General features: G+C 40.5%; 1 protein-coding gene across 2 annotated transcripts; it reads right to left on the bottom strand.

Annotated features, from left to right (window-relative positions):
- Positions 1-5,379: 5,379 nt before the first annotated feature.
- On the bottom strand, positions 5,380-19,870 carry LOC100677179 (arylamine N-acetyltransferase 1). Of its 2 annotated transcripts, none has more exons than XM_010592408.3 (2): positions 19,651-19,870; positions 5,380-6,894 (listed from the first exon to the last, which is right to left on the bottom strand). In XM_010592408.3, the coding sequence occupies exon 2, from the start codon at positions 6,886-6,888 to the stop codon at positions 6,016-6,018; it is 873 nt and encodes a 290-aa protein (XP_010590710.1). In that variant the 5' UTR covers positions 6,889-6,894; positions 19,651-19,870; the 3' UTR covers positions 5,380-6,015. The 2 variants fall into 2 exon arrangements, with proteins under 2 accessions (XP_010590710.1, XP_003412538.1); XM_003412490.4 differs by having other exon boundaries at positions 5,381-6,894; positions 19,611-19,870.
- Positions 19,871-25,556: the final 5,686 nt, after the last annotated feature.

Below are 25,556 nucleotides of genomic sequence, written 5' to 3'. Positions count from 1 at the left end.
AATCTGGACTCACTTTCCACTCAAGTAATTGCTTCTCAAATCACCTCTCGGATGTAGTACCTACTTGTGATCCTTGTCTCTCAATCTAATCTAGAGGGATCCAACCTAAAACTGTATAGTTAACCAGTTCCACTGGTGAAGGACTCCAACATCCAGCTATTAGGTTGCCTCCAACTCCCTGCTACTATAAACTACATTGTGATGGCTATCCTACTAAATATCCTGTTTAGATGGACATAAGAAACGCTCTTGTGTGTGTGTAGCAGGAGTGGAATCTGCTGGGTGACAGTGCATATGTGCGCTATATTTCACTCCGCACTACCAGATGACTGTCTGCCTGTGCTATTTCCCCCACATTCTAATTGACATCAGGTGTCATCCAACCTTTAAACTCTTATGTGTGTTAGGTGATAGCTCAGTGTTGTTTTAATTTGCACTTCCCCAAAGACTATGGCATTTGAGCAGCTTTCTATGTAACTACTGATCTTTCATGTTTCCCTTCTGTGAATTGGATGGCAAGGTTTTGAGGAGAAACTCCTTCTTCCCAATTAACGAGGACACAACAGTGATGAGGAATGGGTTACAGAGCAGATTTTGCCAGAATTTCCCAGGGCAGGAAATAATTCCAGATTGAAGGTTTTGGGCTCTAGACCATCCCTCACACAGAGAATGGGAGTAATTGTTCTATTGATTTTTGCTATTATTCCCTTGATTCTGGGAAATTTGACAGCTGAATTAAAGGTGTTACAACCTATAATGGTCAGATTTATTATTCTGAGGTTGCTTTTGTAAGTTCTAGCCAAAGTGACAGAGGCTCTTAAGGATCTTCATTAAGAATTGTCACAGGAAACTGTGACCTGGAGTCTGGTGGGTGAAAGAGAGTAAGATTGGGTACTGCAACCCAAGAACCTCTGTGGTTGTAGAACTGAGATGTTAGCAGCTTGAACCTCCCTTTATTCCTGGTGGAACTACATCAACTACTTTCAAGCTGGAAATATGAGTATTTCCAATGTTTTACATGTGGAAAGGGGAGCAGAACTCGGAAAAATGGGAATTCTTAATGTGCAACTCCTTACCACAGAAGTGATGGCATTGAGAGGTGGGGAAAGGGTAGTAATTATGGTGATATTAACAAAAGCTCCCTGCTCACTGTCACACGTGTAGTTGGAAGCATATTTTAAAAAAAAAAATACTGAAGGTATTAGAATTGGTATGTTTTAGTTTAATGATTCTAATATGTGCTAAATAACTTTTAGTTCAAAATTCCTTGCAAAGGCAGGCAGGAAGAAATGTTCTTCCTTTTCTGTACTTCCTTGAAAAAAAAAAGTTTGTGGCGGTACATGAAAAAGGCATCCATGGAAGGTACTGGCTCTAAGAGGAAGACTATTTTTGAATAATTCTGTGTTGTGAGTTCCATGTTTTCCCCATATAGGTACCTATGACCATGTAGTGCTAAGATTTTATCAAAAGTTGTTCTTCCTTGTTGTTTTGTTTTTAAATGGCATTCAGAAGACATGGTCTCAGGAATAATTTTCTACCTGGAATAGTGTCCTCCAAGTAGAAATAGCCAAGTGCCTAAACAGGATATGAAATGTCTATTGGTAGACATGTTTAAGGACAAATTTCCTTTTGGAACATAGTTTTGGAGATGGGAGAGATTATACTTATGTTTTGAGCAGGTGAATACTTTGAATAATTTTATGTTCCATCATTTCCAGGATGATCTAGGATTCCTAGGAATATTGAAGTGTTCAAGGAAGCTGATAAATAAGCAACATTTCTACTTCAGGCATAATTTCATTTAGGAAATAATTCCCCTCGGACTAAGTGGGAAATTTCCTGAGTCTTATGATGGCCTTCCTCGGTTTAGAATCTTGACCTTCAACCAGAGTTTCTGGGACTACTTAGTCAGTTGTGTAGGACCTTTAGTAAAGGTGGGAAGTGATGCTGCAGGAAGATGAATGTTGTAAAAACCGGGCGAATGTTAGTGGACAGAATTGAGTAGAGAGAAAGGCTATTCTACCAGAGAGAAAGCAATTTTGGCTCTGGGAGTCTTGGGAGAAGAAAGAAAAGCAGGAAGGGCCAGGCAAGTCACTGGTGTGGTGGGTCACAGTGAGACATCACAGCCCTATGTGCCTGCATGAGCACAGATGGTTTTACTCAGGTAGAGAGCTCAGGAGGACAGCAGACAAAACTTGATGAAACATGGGCTACATTCTCCAACTCTTGGATGGAATAAGACACCCCATTTGTAAGGCTAGGACAGAGCAGAGTCAACTGCGGAATGGCCCAAAATGCTCCTATTTGGACATTTTCTTTTTAACTATTTTTTTTTAGTTAACGCAGTTGCTTAGAACTGCCCCATAGGGTTTCCAAGGAGCGGCTGGTGGATTCAAACTGCTGACCTTTTGGAGCGTTTTCTGTGTGCTAGGCACTGTTAGAAGCACTTAACCTCGATTATCAGATTTAATCTTCATTAACAGTCCTATGAGGTAAGTATTAGCATTACCATTCCCATGTCGACTGAGTTCTAGCCAATGGAATGTGAGTGGGATGACATGCTTGGCCATAAACACCCCTCAGCGATGTGTTCTTTGCTCTCTTTCTCCTCTGGCTGAATGGAAAAGACACCTACAACATAGAGGAGAGTTGGGACACAAATGAAAGAAGAAAAGGAGCAGCAGGGTCCCAGTAAGATTGTGTGGCACAACATGAACTGTGACATAATGAAAGAGTGGTTTTTCAGGGTGTTTATTTGCTTGTTTGTTTCAGAGATTGGCTTCCTTTATCTTATTCGGAGAATTAAAACATATGGTTTTTGTGTGTGTGTGTTTTGTTTTGTTTTTTTAATCAAAGTGAATTGGAGATAGAGAAATAAAGAACTATTACCTAGACCTGGGCAAGAATAAAAGAGCTAGGGCAAGAACTGGGTTTGTAGCTCAGTGAACATCTGTCTTATTTAGTGTGATCATACAATGTATTGTCCGAATAATATTTGAGAGTGAAGTGGGATCTTCAGTTATGCTGGGACAAAGATGTAAACCTGGACTGGACCAAACAGACTATGAGCATCATCCTACTCAAAAACCTATTACAGGTATAGTGAAATAGTAGATATTCCATAAACATTCCTTTAAATAAATATACCAGATCAGAGGAACGGTCATCTTCCAGATGTCTACAGGCTAGGCTCAGGTCGTAATGTAGGAATCGGACTTCAAAGGCCGTTACAAGAACCTAGGCAAGAACAAAAGTTTGGACATAGCTTTGTCATCCCACTCACATTCCATTGGCTAGAACTCAGTTGACATGGTTATATCTAACTGCTGAGGGGGGGTCAGTGACGTGGTCTACCCTGTGCCTGCAAAGAAGAGGAGAATAACTTAAGCACTACAGTCTCTGATGATTGATGTAAGTGATGCATCTGGACTCTCCCCTTGTAAAAAAAAGTAACACATTGCATGGAAGATTAAAGTCATCTTTGAACAACAATTATTTGGTATGTAAACACCCAGATATTTTTCTACGTGTTTTCATATACTTATCCTTATAGGAATATATTGTATCATTTTGTTTGTTCCTGTCTTGATACAGTGAGATCACACTCCATCCCTGTTTCAAATTCCCACTGCCATCTTCTCAGCTGACTTCGATCAGACTTCCATCCCCATCTACATACAAGATGGCTCTTGTCAAAGTCACCAGTGATGTCCATGTTATTAAATAACACAAATTCATGTTTTTATTATAATTCTTTATTTCCCAGCAGCATTCAACACACGAACCTTTCCTTCTGCATGAAACACTTTTTCTATTTTTCTTCCATGATTCCACTATCTCTTGATTTCCCTGTAACTCACCATTTGACCTGTTTAGCTGGACTTGCCTTTTCTATTCCACCTATAGGGAATAGAAATGCCTTAGTTGTGGGGCACTTTCTCTTCTCAGTGTACACATACTCCCTGGGTAATCTCACTCATTACTATGATTTTAAATGCCACTCAAATACTACTTGGGTTCCTGCAGGAAGCAGCACCTGAGAAAAAGGTTTAAACTCAATTTTCTGTTGGGGAGTGTGATCCACGATGGAAGAGTTTGAGAAATGGGTGGCAAAGCAGGGAGGGACAGAGAGCCAATACCTTTCCAAGTCAGCCCCCTCTCTGTTCCACTCATTTTTTCATCCCATTTCTCCATTAAATATTCCTAATGTTTCTGGTTTGGGCATGTGCGTGTGCTGAACAGGAGGCCTGGGCAGCAATGTCAACAGGTAAGCTCCAGGGCAGGGAGAAAGCGTTAAGTAGGAAATTCTCAATCTGATATTGTATTCTCATGTTAACGAAATGGTGCATGAATAACCATAGTTGCTAAAAGGCACTGCAATAGAAATGATTAGCTGTGCCACTCTCCTGATACCTAGTCACATACTACCATGTATTGGTTGAAATCTTGCCCTGGGAGCTATTGGGCTATTTGGAGGCAAGTATCATATCTCATTTTTCTTTGTTGAGTTCCAATCCCAAATTATACATGCAGTATTTTGTAAAAAGTCGACAGAGGATAAATGCTGGTTGAATTTAATGGATGCACGATGCACACAGGTTGTCCCAGAGGCAATTCTAAAACCCCAAGTAGCCACAAGACTACTAGGATGAGGATCCCAACCAGTAGCATCAACTCATCTATGGGTGCTATATCCACCTAGTCTGACCGAGCCACATACATGAGACACTCACAAACCATTGGCAAGCAAAAGCCGTTTACTGAGAGAAAAGACAGAGCAAATAATAGGAACAGTTTCATGGAGAGTGATTCCCTCTGGGTCAAAAAAAGGTGTCCAGGCAGAGGTGTAGACTCTTCTATGTGTGCTCTCACTTTGCACAGTAGGTGAGGGACCAACTGTTTCCTCCCTCAGCCAGTTTTACATTCTGAGGGATGGGTGATTCACTACAAGGATTTTCTAGCCTGACCACCTGAGGAGTGGGTGGTTAGGCATACGGGCACCAGCCTGGAATGTAACACTTTAGCCCTGCTAGTTATCAGAATTTCATTGAATAAGGAAGACTGAAGAATTGATGCCTCTGAATTACGGTGTTGGCAAAGAATATTGAATATACCACGGACCGCAAGAAGAATGAAAAAATCTGTCTTAGAAGAAGTACAGCCAGAATGCGCCTCAGAAATGAGGATGGCGAGACTGCACCTCATGTACTTTGGACATGTTATCAGAAGGGACCAGGCCCCAGAAAAGGACAGCATGCTTTGTAGAGGGTCAGTGAAAAAGAGGAGGATTCTGAGTGAGATGGATTAACACAGTTGCTGTCACAATAGGCTCAAACATAGCAAAGACCGTGAAGATGGCACAGGACCGGGCAGTGTTTCCCTCTGTTGTGCATAGGGTCACTATGAGTCAGAACTGACTTGATGGCACCTAACAACAAAAACAACAAGTTATCAGGCATGTGTTTGTGGGTGGAGTGGTGGTGGTGGTTGTTTGTTCTTGAAGTCAAGGAATGCTAGTAGGGAGGGAGGAACGATAACCCTTCAGGACCTTCCAAAGAACTGCTTCCTCTCAATGGAAATGATCTCCTTCATATTGTATTATCATATTTTCTGATATTTATGCTGGAAAGTCTTTAACATTTAAAAATTTTGAAGGTTTTCCAGCACAAATCACAATGCTTTCCAGGATAAACCAGACCATAACGATAAAATGCCATTATTATTATTAATTTTGAAAAGGTGTATGATTGTTTTATTGGAATATTATCATTTAATGACACGCACTAAAATTTTTATGGGTGAAATGATGATTTAATGTCTAGAATTTTCTTCACCATAATTTGGGGGTATAGAAGGAATACAATAAGCCATCAGTTGAGAGTTGATGAGCTGGGTAATTAAAACAAGACAAGTTTAGTATTATATTCTCTTTACTTTTATATATGTTTGAAACTCTCAAAAATAACAACTTTGAATACCTGAAGTAATACTCATGACTATTTTTCGCTCCTTCCTCTAAACGGTAAAAAATCGGTCACCGTGTTTGGGCACAAGTTTTTTCTGCAAGGAAATATTGAACAGATTCTTCAGCACTTCTTTTACTTCATCCTCATTTAGGGTCTTAAACTCTACCAGATCCGTATTGTCCTTATAATTGAATTTTCGAGAGGTGAGGGTGAAGCCCACTAAACAGTGAACCCCTTCTCGTGTCTGCAAGGAACAAAAGGATTTGCTTGTAAACACAGATAGTGGAGATGTCTGAAGGTATTCATTCACAGACTCAAAATCTTCAATTGTTCGAGGCTTAAGAGTAAAAGAGTAGATTTTTCGGTATTTATTCTTTTCCAGGAGATCAGAATTAAGAAATTCTTCATTTGGAATGTGCTCCTCTCTTCTGATTTGGTCCAGGCACCAGGTCCCTCCCTCTTCCCTCAAGCGGAAGATGCAGGGTATCTGAGGTTGATCCTTCCCAGAAATTAACTCCAGAGGCTGCCACATCTGGTAGGAGCGCCCAAACCCAGCATCCACTATGTAGTTTCTGTCATCTATGGTCACCTGCAACAGGAGGTGAATCATTTTGTTGCTGTATCTTTCAGCTGGAGTGCTGTAAACATAACCTCCCAACATTGTAGTCTCAAAACCCATTGTAGTCAAAGCCCAGTACAGGAGGTGATTGACCTGGAGACACCACCCGCCTCGCTTCCTCCTAACAACTTGATCAAAAATTGCCTCCAAGTCCAACTCCATTGCTTCTTCACAATGGATGTTAAGGTTCTCAAAGGGAATGGCTCGGATCTGGTGTTGAAGGATGTCAGTTAATGTTTCCAAGTCCAATTTCCCCCTAGGGCCTGTATACCCAATTCTTTCAAAATATGCTTCAAGGTCCATGATCTCCTAAAGCAAGAAAATAAAACAAAATAAATAAATAAAATGACTTTTTTACTTGGCTTTTCTTGGCTAATTATAGCTATAATGTATTTTAAATACACCTACTCCTCACTTATTTGACTATCTCATTATCTGATATTTTGCATTTACAATAGTAAAAAAATGTACTCTCTATTTCACCAATTAACAATGTAAAACTGGGAGTAACGAATGCCAACGTGCTAGGCAAGAGTAACACTGGCTGTAATGGTTAAGGTTATTTGTCAGCTTGGCTGGGCCATGATTCTCAGTGGTTTGGCAGTTATATAATCATGTAATTTGGCAGTTACATTATGATGTAGTCATCCTCCATTTTGTGATTTGATGTGGTCATCCTCCATTTTGCATAATGCTGCTTTTCATGTAATGACCTGGTCTTTGGAACTTAACCATGTTGAATAGTAAATAGTGGGTGTATTTAATTACAAACAATGGTTACGAATATCTGTAGTAATAATTCATTGTTTAGTGATTTTATGCAGGAATTACTTTCACTGTAAGTCAATTAATAATCTCAGTAACCCTGTAAATAAAGTAATGTCATCGTCACTTTTACTTTTCCGTCTTTTAAACATGGGTAAATAGAAGTCCAGATTGAGGGATTAGCCAAATGACAGCTTATATATGGTTTCCTTGGTGATGAATAAAATGTGATTCTAATGGTATTAATCAAAATAGGGCTTAAAAAGTGTCTCTGGTATCAACAGGAGAATTATACAGAAGCGTATATCATATTCATAGTATGTGACCCACTGATTTTTCTCTTCAGCTGAAACTTCCTCTCTCAAAGTCCTACTTTAGGAACAATTTTAGAGGCAGTACTGGCTTATTCCTAGCCTAGAACTTTGTACTGGACACCATGGTTTTTATCCTTCCAGGCCCCTGCCTGACATAGTTACATGGGGTGTACATTGGATTTGATGTGCACAGCCCCTCCTGGAGACGTAATACAATGCTAATGGTGCTCCCTGTATTTGTGCATCTATGGGGTTTTATGGCTGCCTTGCATCCATTCACTCTTCTATAAAAAAAGAGCTTATTTCTATTTGGGAACTACTCCTTCCCAATTTATATTCATTCATTCACTGGAACATTCAATAAATAATATGCTGAAAGCCTACTATGTGTTATCTTCTGATCTAGTGCTTATATTTTAGAGGGGTGAGGTAACACTGGTGGTGAATTGAATAAATAAAAACGACCTGTTAGAGTGTCATGAGTACTCTGGAGAAAACAACTGAGAGGAGCTTCAATTTCAAATATGGTAATCAAAAAAGCCTCACTAAAATCTTAATGATGGTAGGAGATTAGCCATTCTAGGCAGAGGGAACAGAAAGTTAAAACGTTGTTATGAGTCAGAATTGACTTGATAGCAGTGGGTTTGGTTTTTTTGCGGGGGAGGGGTGTGAAACTATTAGAGCTTTCAAGGAACATGTAGGAAGCCAGGGTGACTGGAGCAGAATGAGGGAGACAGAGAATGGATATAATGGGATCAGACAGGTAATAAGTGGCCTTATAGCCAGTGCTAGCATTTTGGCTTTTACAATAAGTAAAACAAAAAATCATTTTCAAGGTGCGGGGAGAGCTGCAGTTTGAACAAAGTGTGATGTAATCGAACAGACCTTTCTGGCTACTGTACAGAGAATGGGCTGTATATATTGGGCTCTATTGATAGATACGTGACCCAGATAGGACCAATTCAAAGCACATATGCTCTATTCCCAATGCTTGGCTCATGGATGGCATGTGACCCTGAGATTCTATTCAAGGACTTTGCTGAAACTGGTGGCAAGTAGACACTTTCTGTCTCTCGGGCTGATAGCAGCTAGTAGGATATTAGCCAAAAGGTACTGGGGAAAAACTGCTTAAGAAAAAAGTCAGCAAAAAAATTTTGAAGAACAACTGATAGAGCTCTAAACCTGGATGTTATAGAAGCCACTAAGGGTGGTCCAAAAGCAACCAGCCTGATAATTACTTTTCATGGGATCAGAAAAAAATGTTTAACCCTTTTCCATGCCTCAGTTCTCTACCACATACACCAAAGAACAGTATGTTCTGATAGCACCTGGTCTTTTTTAAGTAATTGGGGATACTTGGGGTAAAAAAATAAGGCAACACCCTAAATAGCTGGTGTAACCAGGGAGGATGATGGAGCACCTGTGTACAGAAGATCAGCCATCAGGTTATGTCCTGGCTGACCCATTTCCCCTCACCTCCACTGAAGTAGTGAGGAGTCTAAGCCCAGCCCCAGCTGGACATCTTACCAGTAACACTGGATTCAGAAAATGAGTAAAAGGTGTAGATGGAGCTGCATTGCACAAGTGTGTATATGATGAAGAATAGTATGCAGATATCATGTGAGATGGAGGTAAGGAGGAAAAAATCATAGCATGTAAATGTTATAAAAAATAGACAATCAATTTCAAGAAGAAAAATAAACTGAACACTAGAAAGAAATTCTTCACAGATACTTAGGACTATAAAAAAGAAAAAAAAATTTTTTTTTCTTTTTTTTTATATAGAACATTGAAAATAGACTCAATAACAAAAGAGCTAAAAAAAAAATAAGATGTTAAAATGATGCAGTGTTATGAAAAGAAAGACTTCAGACCTGAGGTAACATGGAAGTCATAAACACAGCTAACAATTAATTATAAACAGCAAGGAGCAGAATAGATACTGCAAAAAGATCAAATTGCTTCTATAGAAGGAAAGCTTGATGCTCACAGTAAGTGGTAGTGAAAAAGATAAGGCCATTAAAATAGCCAGAGAGAAGCTAGATATAGAAAGCATTCAAAGACAATCCAATATAGACAGTCCAATATAGAAGCACCAATTGGTGCTTCTGAAGACGAGAACACAAGTGCAATAGAAAATGTTCACAGGAAATAGCAAAAATTGAATCGAAAATCAAGAGTGACTAGATTCTAGGAAAATCTGATCTAGCATGCTTACCACTGGAACATATTCTGGTGAAATTATTGAAATATATAGTCAGGAATCACCAGGTGTAATGAAATAGGAAGTGATGGGCCCTGAACGGATTTGGAGAGTGTTTTTGACTCTAAAGATATTGAAAAAACATTTTTTAGTATGGTGGCCCAAACGAAATCCATTAGACCTATTGGCCTCCACTACAGGTTCACGAAGACAAAAGCACAGAACCTTCTTAGTGTACCTAGAGAGGGCACAGGGGGTTGGTTAGGCTTGAGGACTGAGGCTAGATGGGGAGAATGCCTTGTGAACTCCACCCAAATGCCTTCAGATCTCTTGTACCATTTCTTTATGCCTCTGTCCTGGCCCCTCTGTTCTTGTGCTTTTATGAACCTGCACAAGGGACTCTCTTTAGGGGACCCCCTCCACCAGAGGCAGGTAGACAGTCTTTTGATTTTCTGGATGGAGAAACAGAATTTGTTGGTCAAGTGCTGCCCAAAGACCATCATTCAACAGTCCTTCATGTCCTGAAGTCCTGGGTCCCAGCCTTGGCTGTGGAGCAAATGCCTGCAGAGGCCAGACAGGTGGTGTGGATTCTGTGGAGACTCTGAAATTCGCTCTTGAACATTATGCAGCTAAAGCAAAAGGAAGAAATGATGAGGTGAAGGGACTGAAGAGTTCAAAGTGGGAGAAAGCCCCACGCAAAGGGAAACAGCTCCTATAGCTGAAGATGTGTAGAATAAAGGCCCAAGGTAGCCAGGACTTATGAATCGTTTTTTCATTTCCCCAGGAGAAGGAGAAAACACAGACTTTCAGGTGAAAACTCCCTGTTTTTAAAATTGGCTCAGAACTTTTTAAAATTTGTAAAAGCCAAACAAAAATAAGTCTCCAGGCCAAACAGAGCTGGAGCATGGACTATTAACCACTTCCTTTTGAGAGACAGGGTATGGTTTTGTTTTTGAGGAGTGAAAAGGAGGGGCCTGAGGAAAGAGTGGTGCAGTGGTTAGGAGCTACTGCTGCTAACCAAAATGTTGGGAGTTCAAATCTGCCAGCTGATCTATGGAAACCCTATGGGACAGTTCTATTCTGCCTTATAGGGTTACTATGAGTCAGAATCGAGTTGACAGCAACAGGTTTGGTTTTTGGTTTTTTGAGGGAGGAAAAAGAGAAGTTTATCAGAGCTGATAGGTGATGTTGTAGGTGGGCATAGAGCCAGGGCTGGAGGACAGGTCCCTGAGCAAATAGCCCATCGGGGTACACTGGCAACTTGCTCCTGGGGCTGCATGCTTAGGCAGGATCCATTTTACTGGGGGATTTTCCACCAAGCCTGTGCCTGGGAGATAATGCCCTCAGTCAGCCTGATACTGAGGAGTCCAGTCTCTGTCATTTCTGGTTCCTGGAGACCCTACCCTTCTAAGCCTGCCTCCAACATGAGAAAATCCAGCCCTGGACACTGCAAAAAGCACAATCCAACCACACTCCGGAGTTTTGTGTGCATTAAGGGATTTCTGATTAGGGAATACAGGAGGGTCAGGAACGGTTATGAGTTTGCTGCGTACAAGACTAATTTGGTCCTCTGGGACACACAGTTGGGGACAGAGGAGGGACTAAATCGCTGTTAAAAGTTAAATCCAGTTAAGGAAGTTCCCTTAAAAACCATAGCTAGGAGGTGGAGCCAAGATGGCACAATAGACAGACGCTTCCCTCGAACCCTCTTTACAACAAAGACAGGAAAAACAAGTGAAACGAGTATATTTGTGACAAGCTAGGAGCCCTGAGCATCAAAGGCAAGCTTAGACAAGGAACTGAGGGGCAGGGGAAGGAAAAGACCGGTCAGAAGCAGAGAGGAGTTAGCGGACCTGAATCGCAGGGAGCCCTCAGGCACCATTCCCGGAGCAGCGGTGGTGGTGGTGGGCTGGTCCTAGCGTTCGGCCGCAGTTTCCTCAGGGGGAAGCAGCCAGCCACACAGCCCACTCACACCTCCGGGACCTGAGGAGAAGGGTGCTCTTGGCAAAAGCTAAGTACTTGCCTATATTTTACCACGCCCCCACCCCTCAAGCCAGCTTCAGCGACTGAATCCCTAGGCCTGAGATATACCCTGGTGAGCACCTGGAGCCGTCCTCCTGGCCTTGGGGAAGGAAAAAATTTCCAACTGGGGGGAAGTATTAATTTGCTAGCTCCATTAACTGGGGGAGCTCAGGACAGGAGTGGCTCCTGTCCAAGCATAAACTGTCCGTGGACCTTGAGCACCTTTCCCTTCTGCATGGACCTGTGTGGGCCTATTTTGGGAGAATAGGCCCTTGTTGGCAAACTCCAACCATTTCAGCGGTGCGGTGGAGAGGTGGGTGTTTGACGTTTGATGTTTCACATTGCTTTGCCTTTAAACAAGGTCCTTACCTACCCACAACAGGGACCTAAGGACTGGTGGCTCCACCTGGGTCTCCCAACCACCCATGACAGGGGCCCAGAGATAACTGGTACCTCCCAGCCCTTAAAACAAAATCTTTGGGTGCCCATGGTCCCTCTACAGAGCCCACCCACCAGCACACTCTAGGGAACAGAGATGCGTTTTCCTCAGAGACACTTGGGGGTTGGTTCTCAGCCCCCTGCCTTGTTCAGAGCATGACCCCCTGATGCAATAAGATACCGGTATATACGCCAATCACCCCTGCCCCTCTAAGACTGTAGGACAGAGCCTGTACCACACACTTGATGTCAGCTACCTGGAAACCTGAGCTGATTTCATACAAGAAAACTGAATGGACTCCTAGACTGATATTCCTGATAACAGCTCTAGCCAGCTGGGGACAGGACACCAGAGCTCCAAAGGTGAAAATAATCAAGCTAGCTCACTCAAGCAACCCATAGGGGTATACCAAATCAAAACAAAGCAAGCAGCTACAACAGAGTAAGAAAGCATAAACTAATACAATAACTTATGGTTGTCTTGGAGACAACAGTCAATATCAAGTCACATAAAGAAACACACCATGATCACCTCAACAGGCTCTCAAAACAAAGAACCAGGGATCTTTTAGATGAAAGTGCATTCCTGGAATTACCAGATACAGAATACAAAAGTTTAATATACAGAACCCTTCAAGACATCGGGAAGGAAATGAGGCAATACACAGAACAAGCCAAGGAACACACAGATAAAGCAACTGAAGAACTCAGAAAGATTATTCAGGAACATACAAAAAGTTTAATAAGCTGGAAAAATCCATAGACAGACAACAATCAGAAATTCAGAAGATTAACAATAAAATTACAGAATTAGATAGCTCAATAGAAAGTCAGAGGAGCAGAATTGAGCAAGTACAAGCTAGAATTTCTGAAGCTGAACGTAAATCACTTGGCACTAATATATTTGAAGAAAAACCAGATAAAAGAATTAAAAAAAAATGAAGAAACCTTGAGAATCATGTGGAACTCTATAAAGAGAAATAACCTACCAGCGATTGGAGTACCAGAACAGGGAGGGATAACAGAAAATACAGAGAAAATTGTTGAGGATTTGTTGGCAGAACGCTTCCCTGATATTGTGAAAGATGAGAAGATACCTATCCAAGATGCTCATCAAACTCCACATAAGGTAGATCTTAAAAGAAAGTCACCAAGACATATTATAATCAAACTTGCCAAAACCAAAGATAAGGAGACAATTATAAGAGCAGCGAAGGATAAAAGAAAAGTCACCTACAAGGGAGAGCCAATAAGAATAAGCTCAGACTACTCGGCAGAAACCATGCAGGCAAGAAGGCAATGGGATGACATATTTAACAAATTGAAGGAAAAAAATTGCCTGCCAAGAATCATATATCCATCAAAACTGTCTCTGAAATATGAAGGTGAAATTAAGACATTTCCAGATAAGCACAAGTTGAGGGAATTCATAAAAACCAACCCAAAACTGCAAGAAATACTAAAAGGAGTTCTTTGGTTAGAAAATCAATAATATCAGGTATCGACCCAAGACTAGAACACTGGGTGGAGAAACCAGAAGTCAACCCAGACAGGGAAATCCAAAAAAAAAAAAAAACCACACAAAAAAAAAACAAAGCAAGATTAAAAAAAAAAGCCCAACACAGGGTAACGACAATGTTATTATAGAAAAGAAGACAACATTAAAATAATAAAGAAGGACTAAGAAATGTAATCATACACCTTTCATATGGAGAGGAAGATATGGTGACACAAAGAAATAAAAGTTAGTTATAAATTTAGAAAAATAAGGGTAAATAATAAGATAACCACAAAGGAGACAAAGTATCCTACTCATCAAAATAAAATACAAGGGAAAAATACAGACTCAGCAGAAACAAAATCAACATCAACAAATATGAGGAAAGGACAATATATAAAGAAAATCTACTCAGCACATAAAATCAAGTGGGAAAAAGAAGCTGTCAACACACAAAAAAAGACATCAAAATGATAGCACTAACTTCATACCTATCCATAATTACCCTGAATGTAAATGGACTAAATGCACCAATAAAGAGACAGAGAGTGGCAGAATGGATTATAAAACAAGATCTGTCTATATGCTGCCTACAAGAGACACACCTTAGACTTAGAGACACAAACAAACTAAAACTGAAAGGATGGAAAAATATATATTAAGCAAACAACAATCAAAAAAGAGCAGGAGTGGCAATATTAATTTCTGACAAAATAGACTTTAAAGTTAAATCCATCAGAAAGGATAAGGAAGGACACTATATAATGATTAAAGGGACAATACACCAAGAAGATATAACCATATTAAATATTTATGCACCCAGTGACAGGGCTGCAAGATACATAAAACAAACTCTATCAGCATTGAGAAAAGTGAGATAGACAGCTCCACAATAATAGTAGGAGACTTCAACACACCGCTTTCGGTGAAGGACAAGACATCCAGAAAGAAGCTCAATAAAGACACGGAAGATCTAAATGCCACAATCAACCAACTTGACCTCATAGACATATACAGAACACTCTACCCAACAGCAACCAACTATACTTTTTTTCCTAGGGCACATGGAACATTCTCTAAATAGACCACATATTAGGTCACAAAGCAAGCCTTAGCAGAATCCAAAACATTGAAATATTACAAAGCATCTTCTCTGACCATAAGGCCATAAAAGTGGAACTCAATAACAGGAATAGCAGGGAAAAGAAATCAAACACTTGGATACTGAACAATACCCTGCTCAAAAAAGACTGGATTATAGAAGACATTAAGGATGGAATAAAGAAATTCACAGAATCCAATAAGAATGAAAACACTTCCTATCAGAACCTTTGGGACATGGCAAAAGCGGTGCCCAGAGGCCAATTTATATCAATAAGTGCACACATCCAAAAAGAAGAAAGGGCCAAAATTAAAGAACTATCCCTACAGCTTGAACAAATAGAAAGAGAACAACAAAAGAAACCCACAGGCACCAGAAGAAAACAAATAATAAAAATTAGAGCTGAACTAAACGAAATAGAGAACAGAAAAACAACTGAAAGAATTAACAAGTCCAAAAGCTGATTTTTTAAAAAAACTCAACAAAATTGATAAACCATTGGCCAAACTGATAAAACAGGAGAGGAAGAAAATATCCAGAATAAGAAATGAGGTGGGTGATATCACAACAGACCTAACTGAAATTAAAAGAATCATATCAGATTACTATGAAAAACTACACTCAAACAAATTTGAAAACCTAGGAGAAATGGATGAATTCCTAGAAACACACTACCTACCTAAACTAACACAAACAGAGGTAGAACAACTGAATAGACCCATTAACAAAAGAAGAGATTGAAAAGGTAATCAAAAAACTCCCAACAAAAAAAAAGCCCTGGTCCGGAGGTCTTCACTGCAGACTTCTACCAAACTTTCAGAGAAGAGTTAACAACACTACTACTAAAGGTATTTCAGAGCATAGAAAAGGATGGAATACTACCAAATTCATTCTACGAAGCCACCATATCCCTGATACCAAAACCAGGTAAAGACACCAGAAGAAAAGAAAATTATAGACCTATATCCCTCATGAATGTAGATGCAAAAATCCTCAACAAAATTCTAGCCAATAGAATTCAACAACATACCAAAAAAATAATTCACCATGACCAAGTGGGATTCATACCAGGTATGCAGGGATGGTTCAACATTAGAAAAATAATTAATGTAATCTACCCAACCCAAAAACATAAATAAAACAAAAGACAAGCATCACATGATTTTATCAATTGATGCAGAAAAGGCATTTGACAAAGTTCAGCACTCATTCATGAAAAAAACTCTCAGCAAAAAGGAATAGAAGGAAAATTCCTCAACGTAATAAAGGGCATTCATACAAAGCCAAGAGCCAACATCACCCTAAATGGAGAGAGCCTGAAAACATTCCCACTGAGATCGGGAACCAGACAAGGATGCCCTTTATCACCACTCTTATTCAACATTGTGCTGGAAGTCCTAGCCAAAGCAATTAGGCTAGATAAAGAAATAAAGAGCATCCAGATTGGCAAGGAAGAAGTCAAAGTATCTCTGTTTGCAGGTGACATGATCTTATACACAGAAAACTCTAAGGAATCCTCTACAAAACTGCTGAAACTAATAGAAGAGTTCAGCAGTGTATTGGGATACAAGATAACCGTACAAAAATCACTTGGATTCCTCTACACCAACAAAAGAACGTCGAAGAGGAAATCACCAAATCAATGCCATTTACAGTAGCCCCCAAGAAGATAAAATATTTAGGGATAAATCTTACCAGAGATGTAAAAGACTTATACAAAGAAAACTACAGTACACTTCTGCAAGAAACCAAAAGAGACTTACATAAGTGGAAGAACATACCTTGCTCGTGGACAGGAAGACTTAACATTATAAAAATGTCTATTCTACCAAAAGCGATGTATACTTTTAATGCAATTCCGATCCAAATCCCAAGGACATTCTTTAATGAGATGGAGAAACAAATCACCAATTTCATATGGAAGGGAACGAGGCCCAGGATAAATAAGGCATTACTGAAAAAGAAGAACAAAGTAGGAGGCCTTATTTTACCTGATTTTAGAGCCTATTATACCACCACAGTAGTCAAAACGGCCTGGTACTGGTACAACAACAGATATGGACCACTGGAACAGAATTGAGAATCCAGACATCATTCCATCCACATATGAGCAGCTGATATTTGACAAAGGCCCCAAAACAGTTAAATGGGGAAAAGACAGTCTTTTTAACAAATGGTGCTGGCATTACTGGATATCCATCTGCAAAAAAATGAAACAAGACCCATACCTCACTCCATGCACAAAAACTAACTCAAAATGGATCAAAGACCTAAATATAAAGTCTAAAACAATAAAGATCACAGAAGAAAAAATAGGGACAATGTTAGGAGCCCTAATACATGGCATAAACGGTATAGAAAACATTATAAAGAACGTAGAAGAAAAACTAGATAACTGGGAGCTCCTAAAAATCAAATACTTATGCTCATCCAAAGACTTCACCAAAAGAATAAAAAGACTACCTACAGACTGGGAAAAAGTTTTTAGCTATGACATTTCTGATTAGCTCCTGATCTCTAAAATCTATGTGATACTGCAAAAACTCAACTGCAAAAAGACAAATAACCCAATTAAAAAATGGGCAAAAGATATGAATAGACACTTCACTCAAGAAGACATTCAGGGAGCTAACAGATATATGAGGAAATGTTCACGATCATTAGCCATTAGAGAAATGCAGATTAAAACTACAATGAGATTTCACCTCACTCCAACAAGGCTGGCATTAATCCAAAAAACACAAAATAATAAATGTTGGAGAGGCTGTGGAGAGACTGGAACACTTCTACACTGCTGGTGGGAATGGTACCACTCTGGAAATCGATTTGGCGCTTCCTTAAAAAGTTAGAAATAGAACTACCATACGATCCAGCAATTCCACTCCTTGGAATATATCCTAGAGAAATAAGAGCCTTTACACGAACAGATATATGCACACCCACGTTTATTGCAGCACTGTTTACAATAGCAAAAACACGTAAGCAACCAATGTGCCCATCAACAGATGAATGGATAAATAAATTATGGTATATTCACACAATGGAATACTACGCATCGATAAAGAACAGTGAGGAATCTGTCAAACATTTCATGACATGGAGGAACCTGGAAGGCATTATGCTGAGTGAAATTAGTCAGTTGCAAAAGGACAAATATTGTATAAGACCACTATAATAAGAACTTGAGAAATAGTTTAAACTGAGAAGAAAACATTCTTTTGTGGTTACGAGAGGGGGGAGGAGGGAGGGAGGGTGGGAGAGGGGCATTCACTAATTAGATAGTAGATAAGAACTACTTTAGTGCAGGGAAAGACATCACACAGTACAGGGGAGGTCAGCACAATTGGACTAAACCAAAAGTAAAGAAGTTTCCTGAATAAACTGAATGCTTCGAAGGTCAGTGTAGCAGGAGCAGGGGTCTAGGAACCATGGTTTCAGGGGACATCTAAGTCAATTGGCGTAATAAAATCTATTAAGAAAACATTCTGCATCCCACTTTGAAGACCGGCGTCTGGGGTCTTAAACGCTAGCAAGCAGCCATCTAAGATGCATCAATTGGTCTCGACCCACCTGGATCAAAGGAGAATGAAGAACACCAAGGACACAAGCTGATTACGAGCCTAAGAGACAGAAAGGGCCACATGAACCAGAAACTACATCATCCTGAGTCCAGAAGAACTAGATGGTGCCGGTCTACAACCCATGACTGCCCTGACAGGGAACACAACAGAGAACCCCTGAGGGAGCAGGAGAGCAGGGGGATGCAGACCCCAAATTCTCATAAGACCAGACTTAATGGTCTGACTGAGACTGGAAGGACCCCAGTGGTCATGACCCCCAAACCTTATGTTGCCCCAGGACTGGAACCTTTTCCGAAGCCAACTCTTCAGACACAGATTGGACTGGACAGTAGGTTGGAGAGGGATGCTGCTGAGGAGTGAGCTTCTTGGATCAGGTGGACACTTGAGACTATGTTGGCACCTCCTGCCTGGAGGGGAGATGAGAGGGTGGAGGGGGATAGAAGCTGGCGAAAAGGACAGGAAAAGAGAGAGTGGAGGGAGAGAGCAGGTTGTCTCATTAGGGGGAAAGTAATTGGGAGCGTGTAGCAAAATGTGGGCTTTTGTGTGAGAGACTGACTTGATTTGTAAACTTTCACTTAGAGCACAATAAAAATTATTAAAAAAAAAAACAAACCAAAACAACCATAGCTACATTTCAGTACACATATGTAATCCTCACAACAGCCCTGTTAAGTAAGCACAATTATCAGCTCCATTTTACTGCTGGAGAAACTGAGTCTTACAGGAGCTAAGTGACTTGCTTAATTAAGTTCGTGATGTGGCTGTCACCCTAACTCGAACAGTTAGAATCAGAGGTCTGTTATAGTCACCATTACGCTCTACAGCATCTACAGATTAGGGTTCAAAGTATGAGTCAGTCAAACTTTCTGAACTACCTTAAAACGAAATCAAACTCGATCCTGTAAGACAAAGTAGAACTGTCCCACAGGTTTTCCAAGGTGTAATCCTCACAGAAGACAGCTGCCCCTGGAGCCACTGGTGGTTAGAACCTCTGATCTTTTTGGTTAGAAAAGTTTACACACTGGGCCACCAGGGCTCCGCAGGACCACCTTAGGGTTTGAAATTCATGCAGGCTGTGGTATATCTTCCCCTGGCCTCCTACCTGATAGAAGATTTATCTCCATATTCAAATCACACTGTACCTCACTTACGGAGCCGCCTTAGGACCAGCAACCAGGAACCAAATGAAGAGCAGTTCTCAGACTTGAAGTGGAAGAGCCTTCATTGGCTTTCCACACAGTTCCGCCTCCAGAGTCCACTTTGGAATCAGGCCCAGGATCATGGGAAATGTAGTCCTGAGGAAATGTAGTTCTGAGGCCTGGGGTGCGGAAGCTGTCTTATTCAAATCTGTTCATTGAAAAAATATGCAGACGTGATTGTCTCATGAGCCCCATGCCACAGGCTGTGAGGGGTGTGACCTTGTATTTGGCACAGTCCCTGCTCTGAGGATGAGTGAAGAACATTTCCTGTGTTCGATGTGGTGGTGAGAGCTTGAGAGGGTCAGGGAAAGGTAGGGCCAAAACCTAGAGCAGGCAGGAGAGGAACATGAGAGATTTTCACTGTAGGGCCACAAAAAAGCAGAACCTGAGACAAAAGGGTTAAATGCAGGTATTTAGTAGGGAATATATTTTTTTTTACATTTAGGGTGCAAGAGTTAGGGATATGGGTGAAAGGACAAGAAGTAGAGAAAGCCAATAGTTTATGACTTGTCTTGATGGAAAATTGAGAAGAAGCATTTTTTACTCCTTACTAGCTCTTATCTAGTTCTCTGCTGTGAAACATTATCTTTAAAAACAAATTATGAAATCCATCAAGCATACTGAGTGGTACTGAGAATTATATAATGAACCCCAGTGCATCCATTACCCAGGCTTACCTGATCACAATGGATTTTAAGCCCCATGTTCACTCTCCCTGATGCTGTTTTCTTCTCTCATTCCCTCTCACTGGAAATAATTTCTTTCTGAAATGTGTGTATCATTCTCATACGTGTTTTTATATTTTTCTATATATGTGTATTAGAAACAACATATAGCATTGTTTTGTATGCTTTTAAACCATCTAAGAAGGATAGCCTACTGTGTTCATCATCCTGCAACTCTCCTTTCTCATTCAACATTGGTGTTGTGTTTGACTCCTTTTTCTTGTGATGTTCTCGTTGTTGTTAGCTGCCATCAAGTTGGTTCTGACTCGTGGTGACCTTATGGATAATAGCATGAAGCATTTCCCAGTCTTGAGCCATCTTCAAGATTGTTGGCATGACTGAGTGCATTGTTGTGGCTATTTCTATTTCTCATGCTTATATCTAATCCAACAGCAAATTATGTTGACTTTGATTTTCTAAGAGGGCCATGAAGAGACTGTCCTTCGACTGCCCTGCATGGCTGAGAGGAGCTGAGAGAGCTTTCCTGCACTGAAGAAGGGAGGCTTCGCTTACATGCTTTCTGATCCTGATCCTGAGTTGTACCCTGTTATTTCCTTAATAAACCACTGAACTGTAGGTATGGTCTGTGAGTTCAGTGTGGCCGTTGCAGTGCGTTATCGAACCCAGAAGAGAAATAGAGAGTGCCATGGGACAGATGGTTAGTGTCAGAACTGGAAAAAAGGCTGGAGAGCGGAGGTGTGTCTGACCTCCACCTCATAGGGCTCAGCCTTAAGCTGATCTTGATTCGCATTATCTCCCTTAAAGTTAGACCGGTATTACCACTACTACTACTCCTCCACCATTTTACACATTCCCAGCAGCTTGTATGTGAGTGTCGATGTCCTGTCCATGTAGCCATACTGAATATTATCGTATTTTTATTTAACCCAACCAAAAAAACCCACTGCCGTTGAGTCGATTCCAACTCATGCGACCCTATAGGACAGAGTAGAACTGCCCCATAGAGTTCCCAAGGAGTGCCTGGCGGATTCGAACTGCCGACCTTTTGGTTAGCCCTAGCACTTAACTGCTACGCCACCGAGGTTTCCGGTATTTTTATTTACCTTTGTCAATTTGTGAAGTGAAAAGGTGGTATCTCACTTATTCTCATTTCTTTAATTCTTAGTGATTTTGTGCACTTCCCATAGATTTATTATTCATTTGTGTTATTCTACTGTGTATTACCTATTTATATCCTTTGCCCATTTTAAAATTAATTGAAAGGTCAATATGGTATTACTTTCCTAAAGATTTGTATTTATAGAGCATACTAATCCACCAACATATATATTACAAAATGCTTTTTTCTTTTAATTTTTCCAATTGAAATTTTTTAACATGAAGGCTTTTATTTTTATGTGGTCAAATCTATCAGTCTTTCCCTTTACAATTCTGACTTTGGTGCCGTATTTCGGAAGTCCATTGTCTTCCTCATATTACATAAGTGTTCGTTTATACTCATCTATTAGTGTTTTTTATTAATGTGGCTCAATGATTCTCACACCTTGATAACGTTAGAATCATCTGCGGATCTTTAAGCCACACCCAAGAGACTCTGGGTGGTGCAAATGGTTAAGTGCTCGGCTACTTCTGAAAGGTCAGTTACTGACTGCCCTACAGAACACAGTTCTACTCCGACACACATTGAGTCACCATAAGTTGGAATTGATTAGATGGCAACTGTTTTTTGTTGTTGTTGTTAAGCCACACTAGGACCAATTGAATCACTACATGTCTGGACTGGGCCTAGTTATCTAAATTTTGATAAATCTGCTCAGATGACTTAAGAAAATTAAACTCCTTTTAAAAAATTGTAAAAAGAATACCTAATAAAAGCCAATATTTATTGAGGTTTGCCAGAAGGACATTGAACTCTCAGTAATGTAGAAAAACAGGCACAGTAAACCCTCAATAGTGTGCAAAAGATGGCAACCCTTGTCTTCATGGGGCTAACTGTCGAGAGAGTGAGATAATATTAATCGAATAATCAAATAAATAAAGTGTGGTGAGGGAGTTAGGAAAGTTTGGGTTGCCATGGCAGTCAAAAACAAAAGGATTCTGGCCTAGTTTTGGGGAGGGAGCTCAGGGAAAGGTGCTTGAGATGAGGTTTGCAAGTTATATAGGTACCGATAAGGTAAATTGGAGAGGTAGGAGCCTTCCAGATAGATGGAGCAGGATGTGAAAAGGCCCTGTGACTGATGAAACAGCCTTAAGCAGAGACAAGAGGAGGTCAGTGTGGCTGCAGTGCTGAGAACTTGGAGGGGGAGAGGAATTGGAGCTGGAGCTGGAGGGAAAATCCATGCTGGACCTTATAGGCAGGAGAGATATTTTGTCTTTTTTCTAAAATCAATGGGAAGCCATTGAAAGCTTTAAGTTGGAGGTGGGGGTTGGTATGTCCGTATTTTCATTTTGAAGAGGTCGCCAGAGCAGACTGTCAATGCCCACACCACCACCCTTGGGCCTTTCAGTGTGGACGTACATGTTAGCAATCCCTCTTCAGAAGTGTTAAAGTCCTTCGAGTTATAACGCAACTCCAGCCTGTTTCCACCCAAGTACCTTCTGTTAATTTACTGTGGGTCATTGCTCTCTGGTTGCAACCAAGTTTATGGTGACCTTTGTGTCAAAGGACTGCAACAAATTTCCTCCTTTTTTTTTTTTTTTTAAATTGTACTTTAAGTGAAGGTTTACAGAGCAACTTGTTTCTTGTTAAAGTTAGTACACATATTGTATTATGACACTGGTTAACAACTCCATAACACGTCAACACTCTCCCTTTTTGACCTTGGGTTCCCTATTACCAACTTTCCTGTCCCTTCCTGCCTTCTAGTCTTTGCCCCTAGGCTGGTATGCTCCTTTAGCCTCACTTTCTTTATTGGGCCTGTCTAATCTTTAGATGAAGGATGAACCTCAGGAATGACTTCATCACTGAGCTAAAAGGGTGTTGGGGGGCCATACTCTTGGGGCTTGTCCAGTCTCTGTCAGGCCAGTAAGTCTGGTCTTTTTTGTGAGTTAAAATTTTGTTCTCCGTTTTTCTCTAGCTCTGTCCAGGACCCTCTATTGTGATCCCTGTCAGAGCAGTCAGTAGTGGTAGGCGGGCACCATCTCAATGAACTGGATTCAGTCTGGTGGAGGCCATGGTAGTTGTGGTCCACTAGTCCTTTGGAATAATCTTTCCCTTGTGTCTTTAGTTTTCTTCATTCTTCCTCGCTCCCAAAGAGGTGAGACCAGTGGCGTATCTTAGATGCCTGCTCATAGGCTTTTAAGACCCCAGACACTACTCACCAAAGTAGAATGTAGAATATTTACTTTATAAACTGTTATGTCACTTGAGCTAGATGTTCCCCGAGACCATGATCCCCACAGCCCTCAACCCAGTAACTTGGGTTGATTTCACATGCATATGATATGACTGAAAATACCATGGCTTGGGTCAGGTGCACCTTAGTCTTCAAGGTGATGACTTTGCTTTCCAACACTTTAAAGAGGTCCTTTGCAGCTGATTTTGCCCAATGCAATGTGTCTTTTGATTCCTTGATTGCTGTTTCCACGGGTGTTGATTGTGGATCCAAGTAAAATGAAATCCTTGACAACTTCAGTCTTTTCTCTGTTTATCATGATGTTGCTTATTGGTCCATTTGTGAGGATTTTTGTTTTCTTTATGTTGAGGTGCAATCCATACTGAAGGCTGTGTTTTTTGATGTTCATTAGTAAGTGCTTCAAGTCCTCTTCACTTTCAGCAAGCAAGGTTGTGTAATTTGCATAACACAGGTTGTTAATGAGTCTTCCCCCAATCCTGATGCCCTGTTCTTCTTCATATAGTCCAGCTTCTCGGATTATTTTCTCAGCGTACAGATTGAATAGGTATGGTGAAAGGATACAACCCTGAAACACGTCTTTCCTGACTTTAAACCACTCAGTATCCCCTTGTTCTGTCCGAACAACTCCTTGATCTATGTACAGGTTCCTCAAGAGCACAATTAAGTGTTCTGGAATTCCCATTCTTTGCAATGTTATCCATAATTTGTTATGCATAGTAAATAAAACACAAGTAAATATGTGTCTGCCATTCTCCTTTCAGCCAGGATCCATCTGACATCAGCAATGATATCCCTGGTTCCATGTTCTCTTCTGAATTCAGCCTGAATTTCTGGCAGTTCCCTGTTGATATACTGCTGCAGCCGCTTTAGAATGATCTTCAGCAAAATTCTGCTTGCTGTGATATTAATGATATTGTTCAATAATTTCCGCATTCGGTTGGATCACCTTTTTTGGGAATAGGTATAATTATGGATCTCTTTCAGTTGATTGGCCAGGCAGCTGTCTTCCAAATTTCTTGGCATAGATGAGTGAACACTTCCAGCACTACCTCTGTTTGTTGAAACATCTCAGTTGATATTCTATCAATTCCTGGAGCCTTGTTTTTCACCACTGCCTTCATTGCAGCTTGGACTTCTTCCTGCAGTATCATCGGTTCCTGATCATATGCTACCTCTTGAAATGGTTGAACATCAACTAATTCCTTTTGGTATAATGATCCTGTGTATTCCTTCCATCTTTTTTTTTTTTTTTTTTGATGCTTCCTGCGTCGTTTAATATTTTCCCCACAGAATCCTTCACTATTGCAACTCCAGGCTTGAAATTTTTTTTAGTTCTTTCAGCTTGAGAAACACTGAGCCTGTTCTTCCCTTTTGGTTTTCTATATCCAGCTCTTTGCACATGTCATTATAATACATTACTTTTCTTCTGGAGCCGCCCTTTGAAATTTTCTGTTCAGTTCTTTTATTTCATCATTTCTTCTTTTTGCCTTAGCTGCTCGAAGTTCAAGAGCAAGTTTCAGAGTTTCCTCTGATATCCATCTTGGTCTTTTGTTTCTTTCCTGTGTCTTCAATGACTTTTTACTTTCTTCAGGTATGATGTCCTTGATGTCATTCCACAACTCATCTGGTCTTCAGTCATTAGTGTTCAACGCATCAAATCTATTCTTGAGATGGTCTCTAAATTCAGGTGGGATATACTCAAGGTCGTATTTTGGCTCTCATGGACTTGCTCTGATTTTCTTTGTTTTCAACTTGAACTTGCATTTGAGCAATTAATTGATGGTTTGTTCCACAGTAGGCCCCTGGC

The sequence above is a fragment of the Loxodonta africana genome, chromosome 19 (genome assembly GCF_030014295.1).
Source record: "Loxodonta africana isolate mLoxAfr1 chromosome 19, mLoxAfr1.hap2, whole genome shotgun sequence".
Lineage (NCBI taxonomy): Eukaryota > Metazoa > Chordata > Mammalia > Proboscidea > Elephantidae > Loxodonta > Loxodonta africana.
This window is presented reverse-complemented; position numbering and strand designations above follow the sequence as displayed.

Excerpts from the sequence above, each read along its gene's own strand:
- LOC100677179 (XM_010592408.3), bottom strand. The coding sequence starts at position 6,888 with ATGGACCTTGAAGCATATTTTGAAAGAATTGGGTATACAGGCCCTAGG.